Below are 16275 nucleotides of genomic sequence, written 5' to 3' on the forward strand. Positions count from 1 at the left end.
GAGAATGAATGAAAAGCCATTCTGCGGTTTGGAGCTTTTGTTGCCAAACACACTTTCCCTTTTGGAGGAAGTGAGGTGAATCACTTCCTCTCGGCTCGTCTCTCTCAGCTCTCGTTCTCCTGTTTTGCTTTCCTATGAGGAGAGTGTGAAGGAGTGTCTGCGTCTGCCCGTTGTTCTCTTGCATTCCGTCCGCACGACTCAGCCACACCAGTGTTGGATAACATCATGACCCGTGCCTCGAGTCCGTGACCACAACGCCGAAAACCCTCGGACCCGGCGCTCGCCGTCCAATCAAACGCCCGTCTGACAAATCCTTTTTCAAGCTCAAAATAGCAAAACGAATTCAGGACGGATGACAGGCGAACGGAAACGAAGTTTGAATCCATCGACTGGCGTGTGACGCAATATTTCTCTGGTGATAAACAATCAAAATAACCCGGGAAAAGTCCCTAACAAAATGTTGCCATAGTGGTGAGGAGGGTAGAAGCCACAGCTTGGGTGCGGACACACCCATTGGTCCCTCCTTGGTGTGTCCTTCTCCTCTTCCCCCCACGCTTTGGTTAGACTTACTCACAGGAAGAGAGGAAGTGAGGGATGAAGAGGGAGACTGAGAGCAAGGGCGGACAGATGGCGTCAAGTTTGCGTGAGAGTACAAACTTCTGCTCTGTGTGTGTGCGTGCGTGCGTGTGTGTGTGTGTGTGTGTGCATGCGTGTGTCTGTGCACGTGCGCTCTACTGCCAGAGAGTTGATGACACATTTCCACCCGGTCTGTGCTAGACCTCAAACGTCCTCATCATCAAGTAGCACCAACACTGAATTCTATTGACTCTGTCCTGTGGGAGTTCACGGCCTCTATGCTCTCTACAACCTCACCACCTCACCACCTCACTGTACGCTGCTGTTTACACACGCACATTTGCATTCAGTAAATACACTCTCCACAAGTGCTCCATTCACCCATGGGTGATGATGGCCTGTGTGGAGCCCTGTGTTTCTTGAAAGCCTGTAAGTAGCGAGAGATTTATACTTTGCAAATGAAACTCTAGTGACGCTGGTCTGTAATCTGTTGCAGAATCCCTGTCCGGTAAAAGATGCATCTTTCCTGTCAAAGATTCTCTTCTGGTGGTTCACTGGGTAAGAGATGGTTCTTGAAAACCCATCAATTATGAAGCTGACTCATTGGATCTTGTGTGTGTGTGTGTGTGTGTGTGTGTGTGTGTGTGTGTGTGTGTGTGTGTGTGTGTGTGTGTGTGTGTGTGTGTGTGTGTGTGTGTGTGTGTGTGTGTGTTGTGTGTGTGTGTGTGTGTGTGTGACGTGTGTGCGCGCGGTTATTTACGAGAATATGTTCTGTTGACGGTAACGTGTGTGACTCATCTCCGCGCTCCCTCAGGCTCGTTGTGAAGGGATACCGTTCTCCTCTGGAAGCGGAGGACCTGTGGACTCTGAGGAAGGAAGACACCTCAGACCAAATCATCTCTGACCTGGAGGAGGAATGGACCGCTGAATGTGCCAAACTTCAAAAGTGAGAACACACACACACACACACACACACACACACACACACACACACACACATATATATGGTATAGATACATAGTCGGTCTGTGTGGGTACGCCCACAAAACGTTACTTCCAGTAACGTTGTGTCAGTAGGGCCGTCTATTAGGGGGCCTATCTATCTATCTATATATATATATTACAATTTCTGAGGCATGCATGGTTTAGGCTGTTGGCTGGTATAAAGTCAACCCAAAACCACCATCTCTATCAACCAACTAACCAAGCTTGGCAGACTGAATTTGACAACATTAACATGTTAGATCCATTTGCTATTTATTGTAGCATGAATAAAAGTGTAGAAGAGATCAACAATCATCACAGCAAGTCATGGTTAGGGCAGCAACATGTACACACGCCTGTGACATCTGTAGACTGATAAAAACACTCCTGATTTCACTGCACATGTGTGTGTGTGTGTGTGTGTGTGTGTGTGTGTGTGTGTGTGTGTGTGTGTGTGTGTGTGTGTGTGTGTGTGTGTGTGTGTGTGTGCGTGCGTGCGTGCGTGCGTGCGTGCGTGCGTGTTTCTTCTGGATCCTTTATACTTTGACACAGGCCTGTAATCCATTGCATTATTCCTAGTGTGGCTTGATGGCCAAAGAATCAATCCCATTTTATTGCAGGGCGGTCAGCCTTCTGTCTGAATTCATGTCCCGGAGTAGAGTCTGACTTAGCTGTGATTGACGGTAAATCGAAATTCAGGATTCCCATCAGCAGAAAGAATTTGGGCTGAAAATAGGTCCAAAAGAGTCCCTTGAGGACATACAGTACCATAATGTCAAGACAAGACAAGAGCCTTGTGTCATTTCCAAGGCTTGTTAACATATCGCTTTGAAGATCCATCGTTAAGCCTAATAACCTCACAACACACATGTTCGGGAATAATGCTTTATCCGGCTGCTGGCGCCCTCTTGAGTGCATCAGTGATACTAATAACAACATGTCTTTTCTTTCTTTTTTTTTGCTTCGTTTTGTCTGTTTTATATGAAACACTTGAAAGGCGTCGGCACCATGTTGGGGCATCACTGACGCAGATGCCTCGTCTGTAACTGTGTGCGTTTTCCCCCCTCTGGCAGGCAGGAGAAGGCCCTGGCGTCGGGCGTGGCACTGGGGAGCAGACTGCCAGACCAAGCTCAGCTCCTCCGAAAGCTCCAGAAGGAGCAGAGCTCTGGCTTCTTCCTGCTCAGAACGCTGGCGCGCAAGTTTGGACCCTACTTCCTGACCGGCACCCTGTGTATCATATTACATGACGCCTTCATGTTTGCCATCCCCCAGGTGCTGAGGTAAGCCTCAAGAAAAAGCCCCTGAGTCCAAGATTTACTCTGAAAGAGATGATATTTTCCTGGTATAATCAGCGAAAGAAACATCGCTTATCAGATTTTGGCAAAACAAAAATGCCACAGTCTCACTATAACGTCCCTCTCAAGACAGCCTGACTTTTCTCTCTCTCTTTTTCTTTTACAAAAAAATAAGAAAACAAAAAAATAAACCCACAGCAATCAAAATATTGGCACTACATTGTTGTCTAAACAAACTTAGCTATCACCTTAGATATCATCTTCATTCTATTTCTGCTTCAACGATCGCTGACATGGACGTCCAAACAAAAGCAGAAATTGGCAAAGCAGAAAATAGGCCATGGTTGACGCCGCCACCCTATTCCAGTAGTCAGACAGGAATGTTGTTGTTGATGCGCTGAACTGAGGATGAGTGGAAGTGTTAATTACGGTCGTGAAACTGTGAGCAAGAAAGGGAGAGGAGACCACAGCCCTCTGTGCTCCAAATGCTGCTAGACCACAATAAGGCAGCCGCTGGCCAAGTGTGAGGGCAGCCCGGCCACAAGGGAGCACTGTTGTGCAACCGGAGCTGCTCTGTGTGGACCAGTGAGCCAGCAGCCGCAGCAGAACCTCAGGACCATTGGTTTAAGCGTACAATGAAAGTCAAGGCTCTCTTTAACACCATCTCTTTAACCCAGAGACAGAATAAAACCCTGCCCGTGTGTTTCCATTTCTATCATCCACCACGGGGGAAATCATCAATAGAAATATCATTTTGATTTTTGGTACAGTACACTCATTAAGTGTGCACCAGAAACGATGCAACAAGTAACACGTCAACCTGGTTAACATGTTTCACGTCGTTGCCTTCTTCTCGTTCTGCTTCTACAGCCTGCTGCTGGCTTTCATGAGAGACGGAGACGTCCCGCTGTGGAAGGGCTACTTCTACGCCACCCTCATGTTCCTGCTCTCCTGCCTCCAGTCTCTCTTCTACCACCAGTATATGTACACCTGCTTCACTGTGGGCATGAGGGTGAAGACAGCTGTTATGGGCCTGGTTTACAGGAAGGTGGGGATATTTCTGTCCACCGACGTGGCCACTAACCTCTACACATGACATAAATATCTATCTTTCTGCACTGCACTCTGCACTGGAAAACAGTATACAGTTAGCAGCTTTTACCTCAAATGAAGGACCCAGAAACCTTAAGGAGCGGTGATAATTACACATAATGTATTGAAGACTTAATTGTCTGGACGCTTTTGCTCTCATTGCAGTCTTTGGTAATAAACAGTGCTGCCAGGAGGACTTGCACAGTGGGAGAGATTGTGAACCTGGTCTCAGCCGACACTCAGAAACTGATGGACTTTGTGGTCTACTTCAACGCTGTCTGGCTGGCTCCTATCGAGATCACACTTTGTCTCTACTTCCTCTGGCAGGTATGGAGGAATATATCGTTTTATCTCTTTCACGATAAATATCTCTAAGGTTTCATTGACTAGATAATGATTCAATCTCTTTCATGATAAATATCTCTAAGGTTTCATTGACTAGATAATGATTCAATCTCTTTCATGATAAATATCTCTAAGGTTTTATTGACTAGATAATGATTCAATCTCTTTCATGATAAATATCTCTAAGGTTTCATTGACTAGATAATGATTCAATCTCTTTCATGATAAATATCTCTAAGGTTTTATTGACTAGATAATGATTCAATCTCTTTCATGATAAATATCTCTAAGGTTTCATTGACTAGATAATGATTCAATCTCTTTCATGATAAATATCTCTAAGGTTTCATTGACTAGATAATGATTCAATCTCTTTCATGATAAATATCTCTAAGGTTTCATTGACTAGATAATGATTCAATCTCTTTCATGATAAATATCTCTAAGGTTTCATTGACTAGATAATGATTCAATCTCTTTCATGATAAATATCTCTAAGGTTTCATTGACTAGATAATGATTCAATGGAATCCTAGACTATAACACATTCAGATGCTGGAAAAGGCCTTGATGCAATTCCATCCTTTCTGTTTTTAGCACCTGGGTCCGTCTGCGTTGGCAGGCATCGCCACGGTCATCCTCATCTTCCCACTGAATGGATTCATAGCTAAGAAGAGAAGCAAACTGCAGGTGAGAGCTGACTCCTCCACACGGACATCTGGCACGTTAGGTCAGGGATGCCACAGCTGCTTTAGATAGTGGCTGAAGAGCCGTGTGGGCGTTTGGCCTGGATGCTACGTTCTCCGTTGTTTTTCTGATGTCTGCACCATATAACGCTTTTGAAAAACACTGACAGGAAAGAGTGGGCAGTAAGAAGACACAATTTTTCATTCTTCTGGAGAAACAACAGACGTTTGGCAAATTTGTACGCCAATTTAATCAAACTTGCAGTCTGGAATGCAGTGACCGCATTCCTGGTCCTTTGTTGTTTCCTCGTCATAAAGTTGTTGAATGTAACAAGCCCTGTAATGCAATAAATCCTAATGAATTAAACAACCGTCGTTGCTGTTACGATGCTCAATAACACGACTACAGTTGTAACCAAAGTGGGCGAACCCATGTTTGCAAATGCGCGTATTTGCTTTGGTCTGGTTACTGTATTTCCACTGTGCCTCAGCTCAGTTCTGTCTGAGGAGGGTTTTGGTTAAAAAGCTTCAAACATACAACTGTCTGGTCAACAGGAAGTCCAAATGAAGTTCATGGATGGCCGCATCAGACTGATGAATGAGATCCTGAATGGGATCAAGATCCTGAAGTTCTATGCCTGGGAGAAGGCCTTCCTGGAGCAGGTTCTGGGCTACAGAGAAAAGGAGCTGAAGGCCCTGAAGAAGTCTCAGATCCTTCATTCCATCTCCATTGCCTCCTTCAACTCCTCTTCTTTCATGGTAAGAGGGTTGAATGTAAAAATAAAAAATACATGATACATACATGCATACATACATACATACATACATACATGTATGCATGCATGCATGCATACATACATGCATGCATGCATGCATACATACATACATACATACATACATACATACATACATGCATACAGTACATACATACATGCATACATACATACATACATACATACATACATACATACATACATACATACATACATACATACATAAAATCACAGATCACAAAGACTTAAAGTTTAGTTACAATTTCAAAGTTGGCAACTAGTAAAAATGTTTTTTTTTTTAGCTCTGTCTCTAAACGTAACCTGTTACATTTTGTCTATTTTTTCCCCAAGATTGCCTTTGCCATGTTTGGGGTCTATGTGATGATCGATGACAGGAACGTCCTGGATGCACAGAAGATTTTCGTCTCTATGGCGCTGATCAACATCTTGAAGACCCCACTTGGTCAACTTCCATTTGCAATGAGCACCACTATGCAGGTAGAGGACCACTGTCCTGTGACACTCGTGTTGAGATGTTCATTCTAACTATGCTGCCAGATCAGGCAAAAATGTTCACGGCCCTATAAGACGCATACGGATGCAATAATTAACAGTTGACTCCGTTCTAGGCTCTGGTCTCACTGAAACGTCTGGCGAAATACCTGTGTTCAGAGGAACTGAAAGCGGACAATGTGACAAAGACTCCTTTGAGCTCCGGTAAGAGCACCGCCCATGAAAGAAGACGCTGTTTAATTCCGGCAGTATTCCACAATTTGGTTCCCATGCAGACTGAAATCATAGGCTGTCATCATCAATAAAGTGGATGAGAATGTGTTGTTTATATCTGTGGAATCCCACAGCGTTGTATGATTTATGATTTATGTGCATCGTCACTTCCTGGGTCCCGGGCTGACTGGTAGACAGGGTAATTACAGGCTGTTCCCGTGCCGTGGTTAAACTGCACAAAGCCAGACATATGATTCAAAGAGAAATAAAAACTGCTCTCTGTCTGTTATCTGTCAACACTTCCTAAGACAGCTGATAAAATACTGTAGCAACAGCTCTGTTATTTGTACGATTAAGCAAATACGATCCCACTCAGATTTGACGAGTAAAGTTTTCATTTGAAAGATTGCTTGTTGTTCAGGTTGGAAGAAATGTTTGTTAATTTGGCTCTGCCTCTTCTTTAGACGGGGAAGATGTGGCGATAGACAACGGCACTTTCAGTTGGGCTGCAGAGGGGCCTCCATGTCTAAAAAGGTACAAACAAATTAACCTAAACGGATTAAAACAAATTCACCTAAATGGATTAAAACAATCTGAATTCAAGGATAAAATTGAGGGAAGAAATTATCTTTTTTTATTAACAGGATTAGTATCCGTGTGCCACGGGGATCCCTGGTCGCTGTTGTTGGACACGTGGGGAGTGGAAAGTCGTCCTTGCTGTCTGCCATGCTTGGGGAAACAGAGAAAAGAAGTGGCAGTGTCACTGTTAAGGTACTGTGATTAGGTTCTATGCAAGTCCTATTCATAGCTTTGGGTTTCATTGAATAAATACTCACAATCTCTATTTTGCCACCTGTCCTCCTCACAGGGCTCCATGGCGTATGTGCCCCAGCAGGCCTGGATCCAGAATGCCACAGTCCAGGACAACGTCGTGTTTGGGCGTGAGAAGCTGAAGACTTGGTACCAGCGTGTGTTGGAGGCCTGTGCCCTGCTGCCTGACCTGGACATCCTGCCTGCCGGAGACCAAACAGAGATTGGGGAGAAGGTACGGACTGTCAAACTGTTCAATTGATCTGAGTGATCTCCATCAAAATAAGAATAAACAGGTGTGAATTCGCAATAGCTGCAACCACATAATGCAAATTTCTGAAATGCAGGATGGTAGGGGCAGCCCACCCTACTCTGCCTCTACCACCCTGCATTTAGAAATGTACGTTATGTCTCAAATGAAATTTGAGACATAACTCATTCCTTTGAGTTATGTCTCAAAAAATGTAATCATTGCATCCATGCAGGGACTGAACCTGTCCGGAGGGCAGAAGCAGCGGGTGAGCCTGGCCAGAGCCGTGTACAGGAAGGCTGATGTTTACCTGCTGGACGATCCGCTGTCTGCTGTAGACGCTCATGTGGGTCAACACATCTTTGACAAAGTCATCGGGCCAAAAGGAGTGCTCAGAGACAAGGTAATGCAGCAGGCCTGTCCAACTTTACAGCAAGTCAAAACATGGTTTCACAACACTATACAAACATGTCAAATATATATTTAAACACCCATACATAACAAACTTCTGTTATCGTTCTTTTATGGCAAGCACCACTTTGCTGATACTTGTTTTTATTCAAGAAACCCTCCATCTTATGTTGGATTCTGCCGACGTCTTGTTGTTCTGACCCGTGTGGCTCGTTACACAGACCCGCATCCTGGTGACCCACGGGATGAGCTTCCTGCCGCAGGCTGACCTCATCCTCGTATTGGTGGACGGAGAAATCACGGAGAGCGGCTCCTACCAGGAGATCCTCAGCCGCCACGGGGCCTTCGCCGAGTTCATCCACACCTTCGCCAGCACCGAGCGTAAAGACAGCGCCATACAGAGAGGTAAAGGGACATCTCAGCGTTCAATTCAAAAGTTCAATGTTCAATGTTTGTTTTATTCAAGTTATTTTCTAATGTTTGTCCTTTCGGAGTGTGCAGTAATGGCCACTTACATGTAATAACTATTGTTTTAAAAATGAATGATCCCTTTCGTCACTGATTTAAAATGCTGTGCTCCTCGTGTAGCCGGTTCCAGAAGGTCCAATGCTCGACTCAGCATGGTGGATTTCATGCCGTTCTCCAGAGACCTATCACAGGAGCAGCTCATTCGGTACGGAAACATGTGAATTTGTGAAAGCATCAAAAGGATGTTTGGCATGCCGACCATCTTCTTACAGTATGATACTGACCTCTGGCCTCTCCATGGTCCCCAGGGGTGACACCACCAGCACCAACCTGCAGAGTATGGAGCCTGTGTCCGAAACAGACCCGGAGCAGGTGCCGGAGGACTTGGGCAAGCTGACTGTGGTTGACAAAGCCCGCACTGGAAGGGTAAGTCAACAAATGGCTTTTCACTCCAGTTTTTCTGCCAAAAAATCAAATAAAAATAGAAATAAAGATATTTCTATTTCTGTGGGACCAAACTGAAATACTTGAAATTGCTGATGACAAACAAAAATACAGACCAGACATCGTCCCATTTCTTAAGAGTGACTGTTTTTTGTTTTTGTTCCCCCCCCCCCTCCACAACAGGTGAGGTTGGATATGTACATGCAGTACTTCAAGACCATTGGCTTGCCCCTCATTATTCCCATCATCTTCCTGTACGCCTTCCAGCAGGGCGCCTCGCTGGCCTACAGCTACTGGCTCAGCATGTGGGCTGACGACCCCATTGTCAACGGCACCCAGATTGATACAGACCTGAAGCTGACTGTGTTTGGGGCGCTGGGCTTCGCACAAGGTTAGATTTGGACTTCGGCTTCGCTAGCTGTATTTGACTCAAATGTGGAGAGTTTGTTGCAGTTTCCTTTTAGCAAATGCAAAAATGGTTTTCCTGTCAATTTAAATGTGGATTCATCCTCTTAGTTTGCCACAGAAATGACAAATGTATAAAAAAAAATCATTAATAGAGAATGAGAATGTGTTAAAATACTGTATCAGTATGAAGATAAGATTATCATTATCGATCCCCATAGGGGAAATTTTCATTACACACAGGTGCAAAAGGGTAGTTCACATTGTTTTCAGCAGGCATCGTTTCCCCTCTGTTCAGGTGTAGCTATCTTTGGGACGACTGTTGCTATCTCAGTCGGCGGCATCATAGCCTCTCGCCACCTGCACATGGATCTGCTGAACAATGTGCTCCACTCGCCCATGTCCTTCTTCGAGTGCACGCCCAGCGGCAACCTACTCAACCGCTTCGCCAAAGAGATTGACGCCATCGACTGCATGATCCCCGACGGCTTGAAGATGATGCTCAGCTACGTCTTCAAACTCCTGGAAGTCTGCATCATTGTGCTGATGGCCACTCCCTTTGCGGCTGTGATCATCTTGCCTCTCGCCATCCTCTACGCATTTGTCCAGGTACAGTTCAGTTTGTCCAGGTACAGTTCAAAGGTCAGGTACAGTTCCCTGACCTTTGAACTGACCGTTGATGTTACACTTGATGTTGTTTTAGAGACAAGAACCTTGCTCCATCGTGTGGCATAGAGAGAGCCGCTTCCAATGACTTTGTTATTTTAAATGAAAGCCCTGGGCTCCAAAACCAGCCGTGCTGATTTTGCCATTCAGGTCCTGAGTTGTGTTTTGTTCCAAACCTGCTGTCATACTGTAGATATATTACGCACATTCACTATGGATTCTGGCAACACCCAGCCCCCAACCCCCCCTCCCCCTCTCTCTCTCCCCCCCCCCTCTCTCTCTCCCCCTCTCTCTCTCTCTCTCTCCCCCTCTCTCTCTCTCCCCCTCTCTCTCTCTCTCTCTCTCTCTCTCCCCCTCTCTCTCTCTCTCTCTCTCTCTCTCTCACTCATTTCATTAAAACCTTGTGATTTTCCACTGTGGGCTACAGAGCTTCTACGTTGCCACATCCTGTCAGCTGCGGAGGCTGGAAGCCGTGAGTCGCTCGCCCATCTACACCCACTTCAATGAGACCGTACAGGGCGCCAGCGTCATCCGGGCGTTCGGAGAGCAGTCCAGGTTCACTCTGCAGGCCAACAAGAGGGTCGACATCAATCAGACCTCCTACTTCCCCCGATTTGTGGCCACCCGGTGAGATGATGATGATGATGTGATGATGATGATGATGAGTTGTAGCACAGTTTGCTCATTCAATCATTCCTTCACTCTGTTAATTAAAGGAACACTCCGCCCATTTTCAACCAGCTTTGTATCATTAGAACATCAGTAGTATATCAGAAAACTGTAAACCGTTTTGAAGTATGTCATTTAATTTGACAGTTATTGAGTGTTAAAGTGTGGACCAGTGACATCACTGGTCCACACTAACTCAAATTAATAACTCATTAACTCAAATCAACTCCCAATAACTGTCAAACTAGATTAATGATGAATAGTTTGACAGTTATTGAGAGTTGATTTGAGTTCATGAGTTATTCATTTGAGTTAGTGTGGACCAGTGATGTCACTAGTCCACACTTTAACACTCAATAACTGTCAAATTAAATGACATACTTCAAAACCGTTTACAGTTTTCTGATATACTACTGATGTCCTAATGATACAAAGCTGGTTGAAAATGGGCGGAGTGTTCCTTTAAGAGTTATGATTCATTCGAAAGCTACTGTATATGTTGTTGTAGGTAGCACCACAATGTACTGAGAGTGATAGAAACCATGATGCCATTGAACTTGCCTGCATGCGTCTAAATCAATGACATATCCACAGGTGGCTGGCAGTCAATCTGGAGTTTGTGGGTAATTGTGTGGTCTTAGCTGCTGCCATTCTCTCTGTGATGGGGAAAAACACCCTGAGCCCAGGCATAGTTGGTTTGGCTGTGTCACACTCCCTCCAGGTAAGAGGTTCTGCATTCACGCACGCACGCACGCACGCACGCACGCACGCACGCACGCACGCACGCACGCGCACACACACACACACACATACACACACACACACACACACACACACACACACACACACAGACAGACAGTATGCACAACAGGACAACAGGTGTTTCAGTTACCCGAGTTGCCCAATGACAAAAGCTAGTGTTATTAAAAAACGTTATTTCCACACAATCCCTCTGGCTATACAATCATGGAAAACCCACTACAGGCAATCGCTCCTCTTGCAACATGAGGCAATTTGCAGCTTGCCAAGCTGAAATGAGAAAATGATTTGATGTAAAGCTCATTCTGCTGGCTATTGCAGGTAACTGCAATCCTGAGCTGGATTGTGAGATCCTGGACCGATGTAGAAAACAACATTGTTGCTGTGGAGAGAATCAAGGAGTATGCTGAAACTGAGAAAGAGGTCAGTGAGTGCACCCACCACCCATAGAGACACACTCACACACACACACACGCACACATGCGCGTGCGCACACGCGCACGCACACACACACACACACACACACACACACACACAGACACAGTGCTGCACTAATAAATTTGACAGGATAAGCACTAAAATGAGGCAGCATTTCTCCCTGTAATGAGTGCAACAGGACTGTACTCTACTCTGTACGATACTAAATGGAAAACCACACAACAGAAGTGCTTTGAATGTTTTCTACTCACACTTTGCTGTTTTCTCACTCAGGCCAGTTGGAGTGTGGAGGGGAACTCCTTACCCCTCGCCTGGCCCGAGAGAGGCACTATAGAGTTCCAGGACTATGGGCTGCAGTACCGCAAGGGTCTGGAGTTGGCACTGAAGGGCATCACCTTGCATATTCAAGAAAGAGAGAAGGTGAGTCATCTCGTCTAATAAAAACAGATCTTACCAGCTTCAATCCCAGACCAGCTTAGTTGGATTACAGTCCCACCTTCCCCATCACCCTGGCTGACGCCCCAGTTAACACTATGGAGTCCTTTCGCTTCCCGGTGACCATCATCTGCCAGGACTGAAATAGGAGCTGAACATCACCAAGAAGGCACAACAGAGGATGTACTTCGTGCGGCAGCTGAAGAAATTCAAAGTGCCAAAAGCAACGATGGTGTTCTTCTACGCCTCCATTGTTGAATCCATCCTTACCTCCTCCATCACCGTCTAGAATGCCGCCGCCACAAGACATTAACAGACTGCAGCGCATCTTCCGCTGTGCAGAGAAGGTGATCGGATGCAACCTGCCATCCCTTCAGGACCTGCACACCGCCAAGACGCTGAAGTGGTCTCGAAAAATCATGACCGACCCCTCCCACCCCGGACACAAACTCTTTGAAATGCTCCCCCTTGGCAGGAGTCTGAGGTCGATCAAGACCAACACCCCCCCCCCCCCCCCAAGACCAACTACCAACTTGCCAGGCCCCTCTACTAAGGACTCAATTATAAAAATAAATAAATAAAATAATAATAATTAAAAAAAAAATCATAATGGCACTTTACAGTAGCAGCAGCTGGACTACACTCGTTACATTAAAGTATTATAGCTGCTTCTCCTACCAAAACTTTTTACTCCATTATATTACTCTTGTTAACTACATCGCACACCACTTGAACTGTAAATTCCTATTTAATGCCTATTTAACACATATTTAACCCTTATTCATATATATGTTGTATACATTGGACTGCACCTGCAATGTTGTGATTTTGTCTTTTAAATATCTCTTTTTACCTCTAAATATTGATACGACCGCTACACTGCATACTTACTCTAAGACAAATGCCTCTTGTGATCTTGCCTATTGTGGCAATAAAGTGATTCGCATTCTCATTCTCTCATTGCTCTGCTCACTGAAATGGTGTCAAGAGAGATGCCATGTCAATTCTGACTGTGAGAGCAAATCTTTCCTCAGGTTGGAATCGTGGGAAGGACAGGAGCGGGGAAGTCCTCACTTGCCCTTGGGATCTTCAGGATCTTAGAGGCAACAAAGGGAAAGATCTTTATAGATGGAGTCAACATCGCCGACATCGGACTCCATGACCTCCGGTCACGCATCACTATCATCCCTCAGGTACTGCAGTGTTAATAGCAGAGACTGAGCACTGGCTTCTCCTGCCCAGTCAGAACTGTGCTGGCAAGTCCAGGTACTGCAGTGTTAATAGCAGAGACTGAGCACTGGCTTCTCCTGCCCAGTCAGAACTGTGCTGGCAAGTCCAGGTACTGCAGTGTTAATAGCAGAGACTGAGCACTGGCTTCTCCTGCTCAGTCAGAACTGTGCTGGCAAGTCCAGGTACTGCAGTGTTAATAGCAGAGACTGAGCACTGGCTTCTCCTGCCCAGTCAGAACTGTGCTGGCAAGTCCAATTGGTGTCCAGTATAAAATACGCCTGTAGCAGAAATGTTAAGAATCCTGTTATCAATATAGACTGTTTTGTTTTGAATGACATGTGCTATGGCTGTCCTCTTTCCCAGGACCCTGTGCTGTTCTCAGGCTCCCTCCGAATGAACCTTGACCCCTTTGATACCTACTCTGATGAGGAGGTGTGGAATTCGCTGGAGCTTGCTCACCTCAAAAACTTTATTTCCAAGCTGCCTGACAAACTCAACCACGAATGTTCAGAAGGAGGGGAAAACCTCAGGTAAGGATGATTGCTTTGATTGATACGTCACAACGCAGTTAAACCACTGGTTTGTACTACCTAGTCATTCACTAATACATTTGTATGCAGATATCTGGATAGAATTGCATCATACAGCCCATGTCTAAAGTGACCCCCCCCCCCCCCCCCCCATTCAACTCCTTGTCTGTTAGTCTGGGTCAGCGGCAGCTGGTGTGCCTGGCCAGAGCCTTGTTAAGGAAAACTAAGATCTTGGTGCTGGACGAGGCTACAGCCGCTGTGGACCTGGAGACAGATACACTCATCCAGTCCACAATCCGCACACAGTTTGAGGACTGTACTGTGTTGACCATCGCCCACCGCCTTAACACCATCATGGACTACACTAGGTAGGTTATAAACCACTATAGTCATATCTAATCACATGCTAACAATAATAACATTCAAATAACAATAATAAACCTATGAAAAACACTTTTGTGTTGTATTTGTTAACGCACCTTTCAAAACCGTTACAAAGTGCTTTACAAATAAGTAAAATTAGAACAAGTAAAGACAAAAGACAGTTAAGGGACACAGCAGTATACTAAAAAACAATTAAATCAAGGCGAAGTGTACATTGACAAACACACCTAGAAGCAATGAGATATGAGCATAAAATACTCAACATCACTACTGATACAAATAAAGGGCAGATAATCATAGACCTGAGCCTTGTCAATAGCAGTGCAGGGATTTGTTAGGTGAGCTTGATATAAATGTCATGAGAAATGCTGGATCTGAAACCTGCATGTCTTCCTCCTCTTGCTGCTCTGCAGAGTGATAGTTATGGACAAAGGCTATATCTCCGAGACGGACTCTCCAGCCAACCTCATCGCACAGAGGGGGCAGTTCTACCGAATGTGCCGGGAAGCTGGACTGGTTTAGGCCTTCCCAATCCCCTTGCACCAGTGGAGCAGGATCCTGGCGTCCAGGCCTGGCACCTGCTGTCAGTGGCTCTTCAACACATGTAGAATTGGCCATTTCGAGCTTCGTGGCAGCTTCAAACTCTTCTCCACAAGGCCATTGCCAATTTACAACCAAAGGATGAATCCGCAGAGAAGCTGCTGATGCAGTCCCCATTTGCATGTTTACAACACAGACAAACTGTTCAATGTTAAAAAAAAAAAAAAAGGAAAAAAAGACATTTTAACCTCAGATGGTGCAATTCCCAAGGCTATGGTGGATTGTTGAGATTCAGCAAGCTGTAAATATTGTATATACAGTTGTAGAGTTGGTTTATTCCATGTAAGGATTAAGCTAAAGTGGAATGAAGCGTACCACAAATCTTAAGGATTTTCATCCTCTTGTTGAATGGGAGCCAAGTTATTTTTGTAGGATTGGTACATTTGAAGTGTTTATATAGCACATGGTGCATTTCTTGATGTTGTCTCAGGCTTAAATGTTGACAGTTTTACTCACACATGGTTAGCCTATTACACAACACATAACTTGATTCAAAGCTGTTCTGTTTCCCTGTCTCAGAAACTGGGATAGGAACGTAATCCTCTGACACACTAACCTTCACAAGGTTCACCCTGTAAAACCCAGGAGAAGTCAATGTTTTCACGGTCTTCACAATCCCAGCCTGAAGCAGCCAAGTCTGAGTTTTTATAAGTCAGGGGAAAAGAGGAAAACATTGAGACGAGCCAAGACGTTAGCAAACGTCCAACTATGTTGCGGTCTTTGTTTATTTCCGTCAAAGTAAACACATAGAATGGTCAATACGGACGTCACTGGTCGGATGCAACCTGACACCGATAGTAAAAAACCGCAATGAGGAGAATGCCTCCTCAAAACAATGGTGATAATTCTGTGTGAGAAATTGCTTCTCTGCCGCCACCAAACGACTCAGGCCAATGAGGCCATGCACAGAGAAAGAACAAAATCAGTATTGTTTTTTTGTTTTTTTTTGGTGTAAATAAGTCTCCACATTGACCTTTGCTCTCAATTCAAAGATTCTTATGGACTTTTCAAAGAGAAGAGAATGTTATTGTTTTTGTCTTACTGGTTTAGACAATATATTCTAAGAGAAGCCCTACTTTATTTATGTCATTTGACAAAATGTATTAAAGTGTCCTTAAAATTCTGAGGATTGTATTATATTTATACTTTTTATATCAAGCTTGTTCATATTTGATTGACCATTTATGTATTGTCTGCACGATACATCATGCTGGAATTAATAAAAACGTGTTTGAATATACTGGATTGAGGTCACATCTTTGAAAGTGTGTCTCGGGCAAAATGTAGAAGCCTAGATGT

At 44.8% G+C, this 16275-nt stretch overlaps 1 protein-coding gene across 1 annotated transcript in view; it reads left to right on the plus strand.

Moving 5' to 3' along the window:
* abcc6a (ATP-binding cassette, sub-family C (CFTR/MRP), member 6a) overlaps positions 1 to 16184 on the plus strand; it is a gene marked incomplete at its 5' end in the record, with an annotated part of 31103 nt that extends 14919 nt beyond the window's left edge. Inside the window, 26 exons of the mRNA XM_083656260.1 lie at positions 1073 to 1134; positions 1391 to 1522; positions 2634 to 2840; positions 3726 to 3903; positions 4113 to 4274; positions 4890 to 4982; positions 5534 to 5737; positions 6103 to 6249; positions 6381 to 6468; positions 6942 to 7011; positions 7122 to 7248; positions 7346 to 7522; positions 7773 to 7940; positions 8170 to 8353; positions 8537 to 8621; positions 8725 to 8842; positions 9044 to 9251; positions 9564 to 9874; positions 10359 to 10558; positions 11195 to 11321; positions 11681 to 11782; positions 12071 to 12217; positions 13267 to 13425; positions 13826 to 13992; positions 14166 to 14360; positions 14790 to 16184. Coding sequence (XP_083512386.1) covers positions 1073 to 1134; positions 1391 to 1522; positions 2634 to 2840; positions 3726 to 3903; positions 4113 to 4274; positions 4890 to 4982; positions 5534 to 5737; positions 6103 to 6249; positions 6381 to 6468; positions 6942 to 7011; positions 7122 to 7248; positions 7346 to 7522; positions 7773 to 7940; positions 8170 to 8353; positions 8537 to 8621; positions 8725 to 8842; positions 9044 to 9251; positions 9564 to 9874; positions 10359 to 10558; positions 11195 to 11321; positions 11681 to 11782; positions 12071 to 12217; positions 13267 to 13425; positions 13826 to 13992; positions 14166 to 14360; positions 14790 to 14898 — 3927 coding nt within the window. The 3' untranslated portion in view covers positions 14899 to 16184. The remainder of the gene's footprint in view (positions 1 to 1072; positions 1135 to 1390; positions 1523 to 2633; positions 2841 to 3725; positions 3904 to 4112; positions 4275 to 4889; positions 4983 to 5533; positions 5738 to 6102; positions 6250 to 6380; positions 6469 to 6941; positions 7012 to 7121; positions 7249 to 7345; positions 7523 to 7772; positions 7941 to 8169; positions 8354 to 8536; positions 8622 to 8724; positions 8843 to 9043; positions 9252 to 9563; positions 9875 to 10358; positions 10559 to 11194; positions 11322 to 11680; positions 11783 to 12070; positions 12218 to 13266; positions 13426 to 13825; positions 13993 to 14165; positions 14361 to 14789) is intronic.
* Between the last annotated feature and the right edge of the window lie 91 nt (positions 16185 to 16275).

Source organism: Poromitra crassiceps, assembly GCF_964638095.1.
Source record: "Poromitra crassiceps genome assembly, chromosome: 19".
NCBI lineage: Eukaryota > Metazoa > Chordata > Actinopteri > Beryciformes > Melamphaidae > Poromitra > Poromitra crassiceps.